General features: G+C 51.0%; 1 protein-coding gene across 2 annotated transcripts in view; it reads left to right on the forward strand.

The window, feature by feature from the left end:
• Nucleotides 1-13,568, forward strand: part of SH3BP4 (SH3 domain binding protein 4) — a 31,166-nt gene that overhangs the window by 15,905 nt on the left and 1,693 nt on the right. Inside the window, exons 2-5 of one of the 2 annotated variants that reach the window (XM_065669674.1) lie at nt 1,320-1,453; nt 2,681-2,886; nt 4,261-6,623; nt 13,157-13,345. In XM_065669674.1, the coding sequence (XP_065525746.1) occupies nt 2,769-2,886; nt 4,261-6,623; nt 13,157-13,345 (2,670 nt within the window). In that variant the 5' untranslated portion in view covers nt 1,320-1,453; nt 2,681-2,768. The remainder of the gene's footprint in view (nt 1-1,319; nt 1,454-2,680; nt 2,887-4,260; nt 6,624-13,156; nt 13,346-13,568) is intronic. The other variant, XM_065669673.1, reaches the window with a different exon arrangement.

The raw sequence follows: 13,568 nt of genomic DNA on the forward strand, positions 1-13,568 counted from the left end.
GCTGCTTCTCTGTCCTGCCTCTGCATTCAGAAGCATCTTGGTTCTGTCAGCTCCAAAACACAGCTTCCACCCCGCATCCAGCCATGCACCCCCATCCTTTCATATGTGAGAGCACTGCTCCATCCCGAGTGGACTGAGATGCAGCCAAGCTCCTGCTTTTAGGAAAGGAAATACCTTTTCATACTTGCTCATTTTGATGTATGTTCCTCTTTTGGAGAGGTGTGGGTAGGGGGGGATATTTCCCAGCTGTTTCTCCACAGAACCACATCTGTCAGGCCCTTAGCATAAAGATTCCCATAGAATTCTACAAGTAGAGGAAGGGGATGCATCCCTGCAAAGGCCAGGCACTGTGGGGCTTGTGGGTTTGTCAGTGCGTGGCTGCAGTGATTGATGACAGTATTAGTTGATGCTGGATTATGAGGCAGGTCTTTATACTCATGGCTTGCACTGTGATTAACAGGAGAAATCACCTACCTGTGGCTGGTTTCTGTCTTTCCTTGTGCAGTGCTTACCAAGCAGAGGTCACCTTTGGGCTGCTGAGGTGTTTCTGGGGTTTTATCACAGGATTGTGATAAAACCAGGGTTATTCTTATCACAAGCATTGCAAAAATGGGTGAAAACTTGGCCACTTGAGCTATGTCTGCAGTGATGATGCTGGACACCTCGTGCCTGTGTAGCTGTGGTAGGTTTGAACCCTGCACCTGAGGGTTGGAGGGACCTACAAGAGTCCACCTCGTGTCTGCAGGGTCTCTTTAGGGGGAGATAGGAAGTGCTGAGTAAGTGCTTAGTAAGCGTTTAGTAAGCATTTAGTAGTGTTTCCAGGCCTTCATCTGCCACCACGACAACTTGCAATTCCAGTCAGTGCTTTGCACTGATGAGGAACAAGCCCCTGCCTGTGGTGGTGGTGCTTTGCAAAGGGGTGATCTGGATGGAGGGTGAACCATGCTAGCTAAAGAGAGCATCTTTCCTCCTTTCCATTCTCCCCACTGCCTGTTCATTGCTTTTCCTTGCTGCTGCTGGCAGCTCCAAGGCCCCCTGTCTTACCTGCTCTGATAAGACTTGTCTCCAAGCCTGGTTTCTGTGTTTTTAATGCCTGCCAAGCCCTCTCCCCTCCCAGCAGGACCTGAAATAATGCTCTTTCCAAAGGGAAAAGTGTTTCCACACAAGTTCTCCCTTCCCTTTTCTGGCTGGAGCCTGGTGCATCCCTTCCAGCTACCCGCATTCCCAGCATACCAGTGCCGGGGGATGGTTTGGGAAGCATTTCAAGCAGGCTGGAGTATCTCCTGCTCAGGCTTTCCCCTGTGGATTTCCTCTTACAGCATTCCAGAAAAGGGCACCAAATCGTTCAAGGCTTGCAGCTTCTGTACTGGAGGAGAGAGCCCCACTAGGTTAGAAACAGATGAAGGAACCAGTGCTTGTCTTCCCATCAGCTCTGTATTCCTACCTAAGGAACGTAAGTTTAGGGGTGATTTTCTGCTTGATTTAACTTAAGATGAGGGATTTAGGGCGGGGGGAAGGGAGAAAGGAAAAACAGCTTTGGGAGTGACACCAGCTGAGGTCTTACCAGTGCTTGCATCAGCCACAGCGCTGGCAGTCCAAGTGCTGTGTGTTCTGTGGCAGTGGGAGATGGTTCAGGCTCGGCTCTGGGATGCTGATGCAGCATTCTGCAGGGATGCTGGAAGTGTTTTTGGAAGCATTTCTGGAGGAAAAAGGAGATTAAACCCCCCCTCTATTTGTGTTTTTCCTCAAGTAAAGCAGGGCAGTTGGTGCAAGAAGGGATGTTTTACTGCCTGGTCCTTGCCTGGTTGGCCAGGATGCAGGAAAAGCCAGTCCCCATCCCAGGATATTCCAGTGGTGCAATGGGAGAGAGTGATGACCTGATTGAACATGCAAAAATCTAGGTCCTGTGGGCCTTCCACACTCGCTAACCTCTGCCCTGGGCTCCCACAGCATCTGAGTGCTTGATGGCTTTATAAATATGTATTAGAGCAATGTAACGTGTAAGTGCCCTGAAAGCTCTTGTGAAGTGGAAAGAAGGACCAATTTATGAGCCTTGGAGCAACATAACCCCAAATAACTCTTACAGGCATGAGGGCTGCTTTGTACAGGATTGTAGCCAGCAGTAGTGTTGTGCAAGACCAGGCTGTCCTTGCTCTCCGAAGCCTTTAGTGATTTGTAGGCGATGCTGTGCTTACTATGAGCACCCAGGCTATCTTTATGGAGAACATGAGGATGTGACAGCTGGGAGAAGAGAAGGCTCCTTAAGGGGAGACCTTAGAGCAGCTCCAGTGCCTAAAGGGGCTCCAGAAAACCTGGAGAGGGGCTTTGGACAAGGGCCTGTAAGGACAGGACAAGGGGAATGGCTTTAACCTGCCAGAACAGGGGAGACTGAGATGAGCTCTTAGGCAGAAGCTCTTCCCTATGAGGGTGCTGAGGTGCTGGCACAGGGTGCCCAGAGGAGCTGTGGCTGCCCCATCCCTGGCAGTGCTCAAGGCCAGGTTGGACACAGGGGCTTGGAGCAACCTGCTCTAGGGGAAGGTGTCCCTGCCCGTGGCAGGGGTTGGAACTGGATGAGCTTTGAGGTCCCTTCAAGACGAACCAGTCCCGGATGTCCCGTACTGGCCCCGCAGGGTGGGTCCGGAGCCTTTGCTAACGCGCTGCGCTCTGTTCCTCTCCCCAGGCTGGTTGCTCGCGGTGACACCGGGTCCCTGCAGCCGGCTCTGCCCGCGGACGGGCCATGGCTCCCTAGTGCCCCCGGCCCGGCGGCGATGGCGGCGCAGCGCATCCGAGCGGCCAACGCGGGCGCGCTGCCGCGGTGCAAGTCGGAGGGGACGCTCATCGACCTCAGCGAGGGCTTGGCCGAAACCAGCCTCTGCGATGTCAAAGGTGGGTCGGGGTCCCACGGGATGGGTGCGATGATGCTTCCTCTCCCCTGTGGTCCAGGACAGAGGTGATGGGGAAGAGCATCAAGCGCTGCTGCATCCATGGGAGCACAGATGGGCTGGGACCGAGCACCAAAAAGTCCATCAGCTCAGAGAGGTGACAGCAACAAGGTGTTTGTTTTTCTCTCCACTGGAGCTGGGAGCTTGCAGGCTGCTTGAATAATCTTTATTTCTTCCTTTTACTGCTGTTTCTTCAGCTATATTTTACCTTACCCAGAAGAAAAGCTGTGTTCAGGGAAGAAGGGAATTACTGCTCCCCTGGCAGAAATGCATCCCATGAAATAAATCCAGGTGGAAGTTAGCATGCACCAAGGGCCTTTAAAAGGAAACATGCACAGAAGTGATTGCTTTTGCAGGTGTAGCAAGAAGAAAACGAACATCAAACACACTGCAAATGAGATTGTTTTGAATGCAAAAATAGGAATTACTCATATTCTCCAAGGGGTTTGCTGGTTTCAACACACCCCTGTTAACCTTGCTGCTGGTGTGCAGAGCTGTAGGGACATGGGGATGGCCACTTGTCTGATCCAGAGGGATGGGGAGACCAAAATGCCCCATCCTGCAGACAGTTCTGGCTGCAGCACTGAGTTCATGGTGGCTTCCTACAAAGGTGGCAAAACAGTTTCAGCACAGAGTTTATATTATGGTGAATGTCCTCATGGCTTTGCCTGCCTGCTGCCAGGGAAGTGGGTTAATGATGGGCTGTTTAGGACGTGTACAGACTCTTCCTTTACTATATAAAAGAGGGGCTTTGGGCAAGGGATGTAGGGGACAGGACAAGGGGAATGGCTTTAACCTGCCAGAGTGGTTCTGTGATTTAAGGGGTGCCTGCCATTTTAGCCTTTGCCTCTAGGAGCTTAGATCCTAGCATGCCAGGTGAAATGGAGAGCTGATAGGAAGCAACTCCTACTCCTTCAAAACTCCCTCCAACACAGGTAGTGCATCGTCCATCAAGGGTTCAGCAGGGCAGTGGGACGCAGGTGCCTCGTACAGGAGCCACTGCATGGGGCCTTGCATTGCGGGGAGGTTTGTTGCTAAGGCAAATGACTGCATCAGGAGCATAACAAGTTGCTGCTTCTCCTGTTTTGGCTCCCACTGCTCTTCCCAGCTACATTAGTGCCTTTAGACCATGAACCGTTTGGGAAGAGGAACATGGATGTATCAGAAGCACCAGAGGGAGAAGGAGGTTTGAGAGGTTGTAAAACTACCTTATTTCACTGCTTGAAACAGAGGGGATTCTGACCTGAAATAAATGATTGCAAGTAATATGTGATTCTTGTGGATTGCTTATGGTGCTGTTTTCTCCTTGGCTTTGCAGTGCCTTCTCCTAGTGCCTTGCTGATCGACAATCCCACATGCTTTGGAAATGCGAAGGAAGTGATAGCAATCAAAGATTACTGCCCAACTAATTTCACCACTTTAAAGTTCTCCAAGGGGGACCACCTTTATGTCTTAGACACATCAGGAGGGGAGTGGTGGTATGCTCACAACACCACTGAAATGGGTTACATCCCTTCCTCCTACGTCCAGCCTGTAAACTACCGCAACTCTTCCTTAACAGATAGCGGGATGATAGACAATCTACTGGAGAGCCCTGACGAGGGCGTCAAGGAGTTAGACTTCCTCGGAGAGTGGACTGACGTGAAAAGGAACTCTGGAAAACCCTACAGTAACAACCCATTCTTGAATGGTGTCCAGACAAACCCGTTTCTGAATGGGAATCTGCAGACAGTGCCCAGCTCGGACAGAGAATCCAACTCCAACATCACTGTTGACTTGCTGCTCTTTGACACGGGGACCCCTGCTTCAGCTGCTTCCAGTTTGGCTGCCAATAGTAGCCTGGGTAACATCTTTGATGAGTTTCCCTCTACAACCAGGCTGGATCTGGAGCAGCCTGTGAAAAGGGATAATCCCTTCTTCAGGAGTAAGCGCTCCTACAGCTTGTCCGAACTGTCCGTTCTTCAAGCCAAGTCGGATGCTCCAGCATCATCAGGGTTCTTCAGCGGTCTGAAGTCTCCAACCCCTGAGCAGTTCCAGAGCCGGGAGGACTTTAGGACAGCGTGGTTGAACCACAGGAAGCTGGCTCGGTCTTGCCATGACTTGGATTTGCTTGGTCAAAATCCTGGCTGGGGTCAGACGCAACCGGTGGAGACCAACATTGTCTGCAAGCTGGATAGCTCTGGTGGAGCCGTTCAGCTTCCAGACACCAACATCTGCATCCGCGTGCCTGAAGGCCACGTGTGCCCTGGAGAAATGCAGCAGATCTCCATGAAGGCGATGCTGGATCCACCGCTGGAGCTGAACAGTGACAAGTGCAGCACCATCAGCCCAGTCCTGCAGATCAAACTGAGCAACATGGAGGTGAAAACCTTCATCATCCTGGAGATGAAAGTGTCGGCAGAGGTCAAGAATGACATCATGAGCAAGAGCTTGGTAGGGCTGCAGTGCCTGCGGAGTGACATGAAAGAGGGGCCGTACACACCGATGCAACTGAGCTACTCCTATGGGGACACAATCCAGGTGCAGCTGGAGAACCTGGAGCCTTGCATGTACATCGCAGCCGTAGCCCAGGGGCAGAACATCCTCTACCCCTACACCGTTTGGGATTACATCAGCAAGAAGATCACGGTTGGTGTCTATGGCCCAAAACACATTCACCCCTCCTTTAAAACTGTCGTGGCCATGTTTGGGCATGAGTGTGCACCTAAGACTCTCCTGGTGAATGAGGTCACAAGACAGTCCCACAGCCCAGCTCCCGTTGCCCTCCAGCTCTGGGGGAAACATCAGTTTGCTCTGTCCCGGCCTCAGGACCTCAAGCTCTGCATGTTCTCCAACATGACCAACTACGAGGTGAAAGCTAGCGAGCAAGCCAAGATCGTGCGGGGCTTCCAGATGAAGCTGGGCAAGGTCAGCCGCCTCATCTTCCCCATTGCATCCCTTGATCCCAACGAGCTCTCGGACTTCACGCTAAGGATACAGGTCAAGGATGACAAGGATGCCATTTTGACCCAGTTCTGTGTCCAGACCCCGCAGCCACCTCCAAAAAGTGCCATCAAACCGATGGGGCAGAGGCGGTTCCTCAAGAAGAATGAGGTTGGGAAGATCATCCTTTCACCTCTGGCTGCCACCACCAAATACCCGGTTTTTCAGGACCGGCCAGTCTTGAGCCTGAAGTATGGCAAGCTGCTGAAGACGGTGGTGAGGCAAAGCAAGAACCACTATTTGCTGGAGTACAAGAAAGGAGATGTCATAGCCCTTCTCAGTGAGGAGAAGATCAGGCTGAAAGGGCAGCTGTGGACCAAGGAGTGGTACATTGGCTACTACCAGGGGAAAATAGGCCTTGTACACACCAAAAACGTGCTCGTGGTTGGGAAGGTCAAGCCCAGCTACTTCTCTGGGCCAGATCTGACCACCAGCCTATTGCTTGAGCAGATCCTGAGGCCATGCAAGTTCCTGACCTATATCTATGCCTCTGTGAGGACTCTGCTCATGGAGAACCTCAGTAGCTGGAGGTCTTTTGCCGATGCTCTGGGGTACTTGAACTTGCCGCTCACCTTCTTCTGTCGAGCGGAGCTGGACAGTGAGCCGGAGCGAGTGGCCTCTGTGTTGGAGAAGCTGAAGGAAGACTGCAACAACAGCGAGAACAAGGACAGGAAGTCTTTCCAGAAGGAGCTGATGACGGTGAGTCTGGGGTCTGATGAGGGGATCTCAGTTCCCTGCTGGGGGACATGGACTTTGCCTCATTCAGTCTGTAGGAAATCAAGTCCATCTCTAAGGTCTTCCACAGGCAAGTGGAAGTTCAACACCATTGTTGTACATGTTGGTGGGCTCCTGGTTTAATGGCAGTAAATGGGGCTTGTGCTGGGTGAAATGCCATGAGGACATGTTGTGTGAGGGCAGGCAACAGGCTTGCTTTGAAAGGAAGCTTATCTGAAGCCCCTCAAGATCAAAGTGATTTTGGTCCCATGTCTACTTGATTGATCCACTTGAATGATGGATGCTTTTAGGAGTCACTCAGGAGCTGGTGGTTTCATCAGTCCCAGTGTCAAAGTGTGCATCAGTAAAGGCAATGCTAGTGGAAAAGCTGTCTTCACTTGGGACCCGAATTTAATAGGCAATTTAGGTGATCTTATGTTTGAAAGTCAGCTTAGTTTTGAGCAGCTAAAGTAGTAACTTGTGAATGATCTATTAGCTGACATACGTTCACATAAACCATACTGAGTAATTGAATGTAATGAGGAAAGTCATCAAAACTGAAGTCTGTTCGTGGCTCATTTGTGAACTGACAAAGGAGCTGTGTCACTTGATGAGCATTTGGTTCCAAGGTGTATGCCTGGCTCTAGTGGCCAGCTGCAAGAGAGCAGGAGGTTTAGAGCTGAAATCCTTCCCAGAAAGGGTTGTCAAGCACTGCCCCATCTCTTTTTGGGTGGCAGCTAAACCCAAGGTACCTCTGAGCTGGGATGCTTTACATCTGGCTCATGTTTGCAGACTGAAATGCATGGCTCACTTCTGTCCTGAAAAGCATTTGGGAAAGTGCTGCCTCTGAGTATTTCTAGGATGCATTAGGAAATCTCTTACAAGAAATCATCTTCATTATCATTTCTAGCATTTTACATAAAGTGAGCCAAAGAAAATACAGGATGAAATGTCTGGAAGAGATTTGCAGCTGTCCTCTAAAAAGGCTGTCCAGAAGAAGCAGGAGAACTGAGTTATAGGGAATCGTGTGGTTTAAGATGCCAGTTGATTAAGGAATAGCAGCAGCTTCACCTAGTGACAATGGGTGCAGGCAGCAGCAGTAAAATGAAGTTGTGAGAAGGCAGCCTGAGTAAGGAGGACTGGGCCCCTCATTACAAGAGAGACATTGAGGTGCTGGAGCAGCGCCAGAGAAGGACAGTGGAGCTGGTGCAGGGCCTGGAGCACAAGTGTGATGGGGAATGGACGAGGGACCTGGGGGGGTCAGTCTGGAGAAGAGAAGGCTCAGGGGGGACCTTATCGCTTCCTGCAACTGCCTGACAGGAGGATGGAGCCAGGAGGGGCTGGGCTCTGCTCCCAAGGAACAAGGGATGGGACAAGAGGAAACGGCCTCAAGCTGCACCAGGGCAGGTTTAGATGGAGCGGAAGAACAATTCCTTCCCCAGAGGGTGCTCAGGCATTGGAACAGGCTGCCCAGGGCAGGGCTGGAGTCACCGTCCCTGCAAGTGTGCACACACCGTGGAGACAAGGCCTCAGTGCCATGGGTCAGTGGTGGCCTTGGCAGTGCTGGGGAATGGTTGGACTGGATGAGCTTAAAAGGCTTTCCCAACCTGGTTGATTCCATGATTCTGTTTCATTTCCCAGAATTCCCTTAAATATAAGGGGAAAATCTGAGGCTGGAGTGTGAGGGGTTTCAAAGAGTATATAGCCCATCATTAGTCATGGAAGTATTGTCCAGCAAGTTCCCCATGCCTGGGTACCACTTTGTGGCCCGTGGGACTTTCAGGTGCCAGGTCATGCCACCACTGCTGCTTCTGTTGAGGGTTCTTCTGGCCATCATATATGGTTGCCTGTCTCTTTTCTGGGGCCATCCAAGAGAGGAGAATACCCCCTGTGGTAGTCAAGGCTGGTGTCTGACCCCATGATTTCCCTAACAGAGGGTTTGCTCCTTTAATTATTAGCCTGAGTGAACAATGAGATGAAATCTGTGCTCATCTTGCTGGGTGCTCTCAAAGGCTTTCTGCTGTTTGCCTTACCTGTAAGCTTTCCTTTTATCTATTCCCTTTGTCTCCAGGGCTCCCGGACTGTCTGTAGGTCATGGAAAATCTGTCACACTTCAGTGGGGAGAATAAGGGAAGATAAAGCTCTTTGGGTACTCATGGAGCAGATCCTTCAAGGGGAGGGCTGTAAGCTGCAGGAAAACATCCTGCTCCCCAAGGGATGACTGGAGTGCAGAGCTCCAGAGCAGGATTTATTTCCCTTGTTTGAATGGAGGCTAATCCTGAGTGTTGGCTTTGTTTGCTCTTCTTTGTGGGTCTGAGCCTGTCCATCAAGGATGAGCTCCCTTTCTGGAGGAAAATGCTGCTGCTTCTAAACCCCCTTGGTGCTGTCAAATCCTCCTTAACTCGGGGAGAAAGGCAAGGTATTTTATTGTGTTTAAATCTGATTTGATTTATAACAAAGGGACTTGCTTTCTGATTGCTGCTGGCAAGAACTGGTTGCACTAAGCTCTGATCTGACCATTGCTTGTCTCAGCTCAAAGGGACTGTGAAGGGTGAAGCGGTGAGAGGAGCTTATCTCCCTTGAGTGTTGAGTACACAGAACTGCAGTGGCAGAGCCATGCACCAGCTGCCAAGCATGGAAAAGCCTGATGATGGTGACTAGTTAATAAGTGACCTGCTTTTAATCATTACTGGTTTTAATCGAGCACCAGCAGTGCTTTGTGGAGGTAACTGGGAGAATGTTGCTAAGATGTTAGCCTGGGCACTGATGCAAGAAGAAGCTGGGCCACCAGTACCTGACCATGCAGTGACTACACTACCCAGTCCTTCAGATGGATCTATGATGAGACAGAACAATTCTCTCTTTCTCTGGGTGTTTGTATAGAGCTACTCATTCATCATCACTTTCCATCAGATGCTGCCGTTGGGAAAAATACGGGTCTTCTGGGAATGCTGTTGGGCATGTCAGCAGGCAGCTGTGGAAATCAGGAGCTTTTCTTCTTCAGGCTACTTTTAAAGGTTATAGAGAAGACCATGTCGGGGTCTTTTTCTCTCCATTGTTTTCTGTCATTTGCTCTGCATGCTGCTTGCCTTGTACCGAAAGATAATGCTTGTCCCTGGTGTGTGCAGGTCCCAAAGAGCTGCAGGCGGGCTTAAGCAGGGTGTCCTTTGCTTTGACCTTGTGTTGGCACAGCAGAGCATGCCAGACGAAGGTTGCTTATGTTGGGCCCCTCTTACTCCTCCATCCTAAAGCAATCAGCTGGCTAATGGTAGTCCCTGGGCTGGATTTGAGTCCTCAGGGAAAGACTGACTCCTGCCCTTCTTCTGACTTCGTGGGAACGAATCCCCATCGCATGTGTAGATCCTGAATGATGCTTCCCTAAGGAAACACACTGCACTGTGCTGAAGACCCAAAAGAATTGGTATTTAAGATCATGTATAGTGCAGTATTTTGCACATGACTGGTAATTTTAGGGGTGCTTCATCCAAAAGAAGGGAGTGAAAGAGATGTTTAATGCCTAAAGCAATGGTTATTTTTGGGAGTTCTTGTACAGAGCCAACTCCTGTATCCCAGAGAGGATGATGGAGATGGAAGCCCGTGCATGAGCATCCTCCCCTCAGTGGGAGTCACCAGCTGCTAGGGGTTATAGAGCCTTTCTCCCTGTGTTTGATGAGGTTCCAGGTGGAGCTGGGCTGTGGTGCCAGCCTAGGCATGGTGCCTGCAGATGCGGGAGTAGACCATGAAGGTTGTAGTGATGGGCACAGGCAGGAGTTGGCCATGTATCTATAGGCAGTGTTTGGAGTTTCCTTTACCTTCTAGCCTGGCTTGCTTTCTTCCAGGTGCTGGTTTCCATTATTAGAGGATGGGAAATGGGATTCTGCATTTCAGAGCTGGGATGCAAATCCAGCCTCCCTTGGATGCCTTTAAAGTAGAGGCGCTTCTACGCTGCTTTGAACTGGGATTTGAATATCAAACCACTTCCTTTACTTACCTGTCTGGTGGAGCTAGCTTTAGAGCCCTTCTGAGGTTAATAAATGCTTTGGAGGGTGCTGGTTAGGCACAGTACAGGTCACACCTCCGCAGGGAGCGTGGCTGGGTACCAAGGGGTGGGAATGAGGTGGCTGTAGCCCTGTTAATCCCAGTCAGGGCTTGCAGGAGAGCCCCATGTCTGCCCACATTCCATGGGGTTCTATGACAGGGGGAGTAAGCTCTACCCAGACTAAAAAGGCTGTGTTGTTGTTACCACTACCCTTTGGCTCAGACCTTAGTGGCTGTGTCCTCCTTGCACCCCATCCCCATGTGGCTTTGGTGCTATTCCCATCTCCCATCACCTCTGCCCATTCTCCTGCATGTTTTCTCCAGCCCATAATGTGCATGCTGAGCCTCCCCAGCTCAAATCACTGGCGGCAAAGCACGGGAGGGAGGTGGTTCTGCGGCCATCAGTAGGTTTCAGAGTTAACACTCACACTGCAGGGTGGGGAGCAGTCCATCTCCTCCAGAACTGCTGCTTTGGGTCATTAGAGTGTCCCCAACTGCTTTGCTTGGTGCTGTTCTCTTGTTTATATTGAGCAGCAGAAGGAACAAGAGAATCTGTCTCCTGTAGCTTTATCCTTAACCCCAGTGGTGCACTTGGCTCTTGGTGGCCTCTTCTGATGCCTCAGACCTCCTCAGCCTCTGGCAAGAGGTGGGAATCGTCCATCCACCTGGGAAGGCAGTTCTGAGGATGCTAAATCTTCCCCTTCCTTAGGATCATCCAGATCCTCTGCCTGCAGAGGAGAGGGTGATGGATCCATGGGTTGGGTGGTGAGGAAGTGCTGCTGAATAGGAAGTTCTGGCACACAGGTGTGAGATCTAAATGCTGCTTAATGCCCTTAAAGAATGATGCTCTTTGAAATGCATTTTCCTTGCTTGCTTAACAAGAGGGTTTGTTACTTCAGCTCACACAGGAAACCAGTGTAAGCACTTTGGAGGAGCAAACAAGTGCTGGGCTGCAGCTGTAATTAGAATAGAGCCCAGCTTTAAGCTGGAAGTAGATAAGGGAAAAATCAATGTGCATTTGCCTTGCAAATTGCTGGAGTGCTTTCAGATGTTTCCATCTTCCACCAAATGTCTCTGTGAGGATTTAACCCTTCTTCAGCCCCAGAGCCAAACCCGCTGGGGTTTGCTCATAGCTCCATGGTGAAGGTATGAGTGGTGTTCCCAATAAGAACCAGTATGGTACCTTGGTGCTTGGCATCCCTTGCAGGGCTGTCCCCTGTATCCCTGAGCTGCATTTTGCCTACATGGAAGGGACACGTTGAAGCACTGATGGGTGTGTTCACCCATCCTGAGTACACTGGTGCCATGGCTCCAGATCTGGCTGTAGGAAAACAAGGAGGTATTCAGCAAATGAGCACCCAGGGCATGGTGTGGGATCTCTCTACTTGATTGCCATGCTTTAAAAAGGGGGATGCCATTTCCTTAATCCAAAACACCTTTCTGTAGCCACTTGAGGCTTGGGCTGGGATTTGCTCTGTTGAGGCTGTTGTGGTCCACAGGCTCTGGCAAAGGATGGGGGAGCCCTGGTGAGTGGGCTATTGATAGTGGTGGTCAGATCTTGTCCTCTGGGAATTGCTACTTAAATGCTTCCTTTCCTGGGCTGCGTTGTGGGGTTTCTCCTATTTCACTTGGAGCAGATCTCCTGATGTTAAGGGTTAGCTCCTGTCCTCGAGACAGGAGCTCTTATCCTCAAGATAACCCTGCTTTGTAATTTCTTTCCCTGGCTAAGTCATTGCCAGCTGGAAAGCCAGGACTGCTGCTGTTCCTCTTCCCTACTTCTAAACCATGCAGAAAATCTCAGCTTTTAGGTCTATAGATGATGGAGAAGAAGGAGGTTTCTGAACTGGCATGGGGAGGCAGAGGAGCAGTGAGAAGAGCAAGAACATCCCAAGCCAAGCCATGGTCCTGTACTGCTCTCAACTGGCCCTTTGCCTGGGTCTCATCCCAGCCCATCTCCTCCCAAGGCTGATCATAGTGTAGAATCCCAGACTGTTTTGGTTTGGAAAGGACCTTAAAGTTCCAACCCCCTGTGATACCTTCCACTAGACCAGGTTGTTCAAAGCCCCAGTTTCCTCAGCCTGGACCTTTGCCCAGGTCCCATTCCAAAGTGTTGTGGTTGGCTCATGCCCACTGATGATGCTTTTCTGTGCTTGGGGAGGGAAGCTGCATGGACTGTGCTGGATTAATTACACTGATTAAAGGCATCTGTTCCTCTTAGCCCCTGGGATGCTTTAAACTGCTTATGGTGGCATCTGAACATCTGGAAGGGTTGCCTGGAAAATGAGGCTGGGGTATGGTGCTCCATTCCATTAATGGGATTACCCTTCTGAGGAGCCTGGTGGCCTCATTTCACCAGCTGCTGCTCCAAAGGGGGTGGGAGGCTTTAGCGTGGCTTCTCAATGGACTCCTTCCCTGCATGGTTCCCTCCCCATTCCCGCTTTCCTTGACTCTCTCAGTTGGTTCTCACCGCTGTCCTTCAGGCCCTGCTGAAGATGGACTGCCAGGGGCTGGTGGTGCGGCTCATCCAGGACTTCGTGCTGCTCACCACAGCCGTGGAGGTGGCCCAGCGCTGGAGGGAGCTGGCCGAGAAGCTCGCCAAGGTCTCCAAGCAGCAGATGGATGCCTACGAGGCCCCACACCGGGACAAGACAGGGACAGTGGACAGCGAGGTGAGAGCGATGGAGCTTGGTCTCCATCCTTGGGTTGCAGGTACCTTCAGAGTGTGTTTTGCTGGAGCACCTTTGTGGGATAAGAGGGATTTGGGGATGGTGGAGAAGCTTTGGGGTATTCCTAGGAATGTGCTTGTTCTGGGATGGGGGTGCATTGGGGATGCATTGGATGATGCTTTCCAGCCTTCCTCTGCTCTGATCTACTCCCTCTCTGCCCTATGTC

This window comes from Lathamus discolor, chromosome 3, assembly GCF_037157495.1.
Source record: "Lathamus discolor isolate bLatDis1 chromosome 3, bLatDis1.hap1, whole genome shotgun sequence".
Classification (NCBI taxonomy): domain Eukaryota; kingdom Metazoa; phylum Chordata; class Aves; order Psittaciformes; family Psittacidae; genus Lathamus; species Lathamus discolor.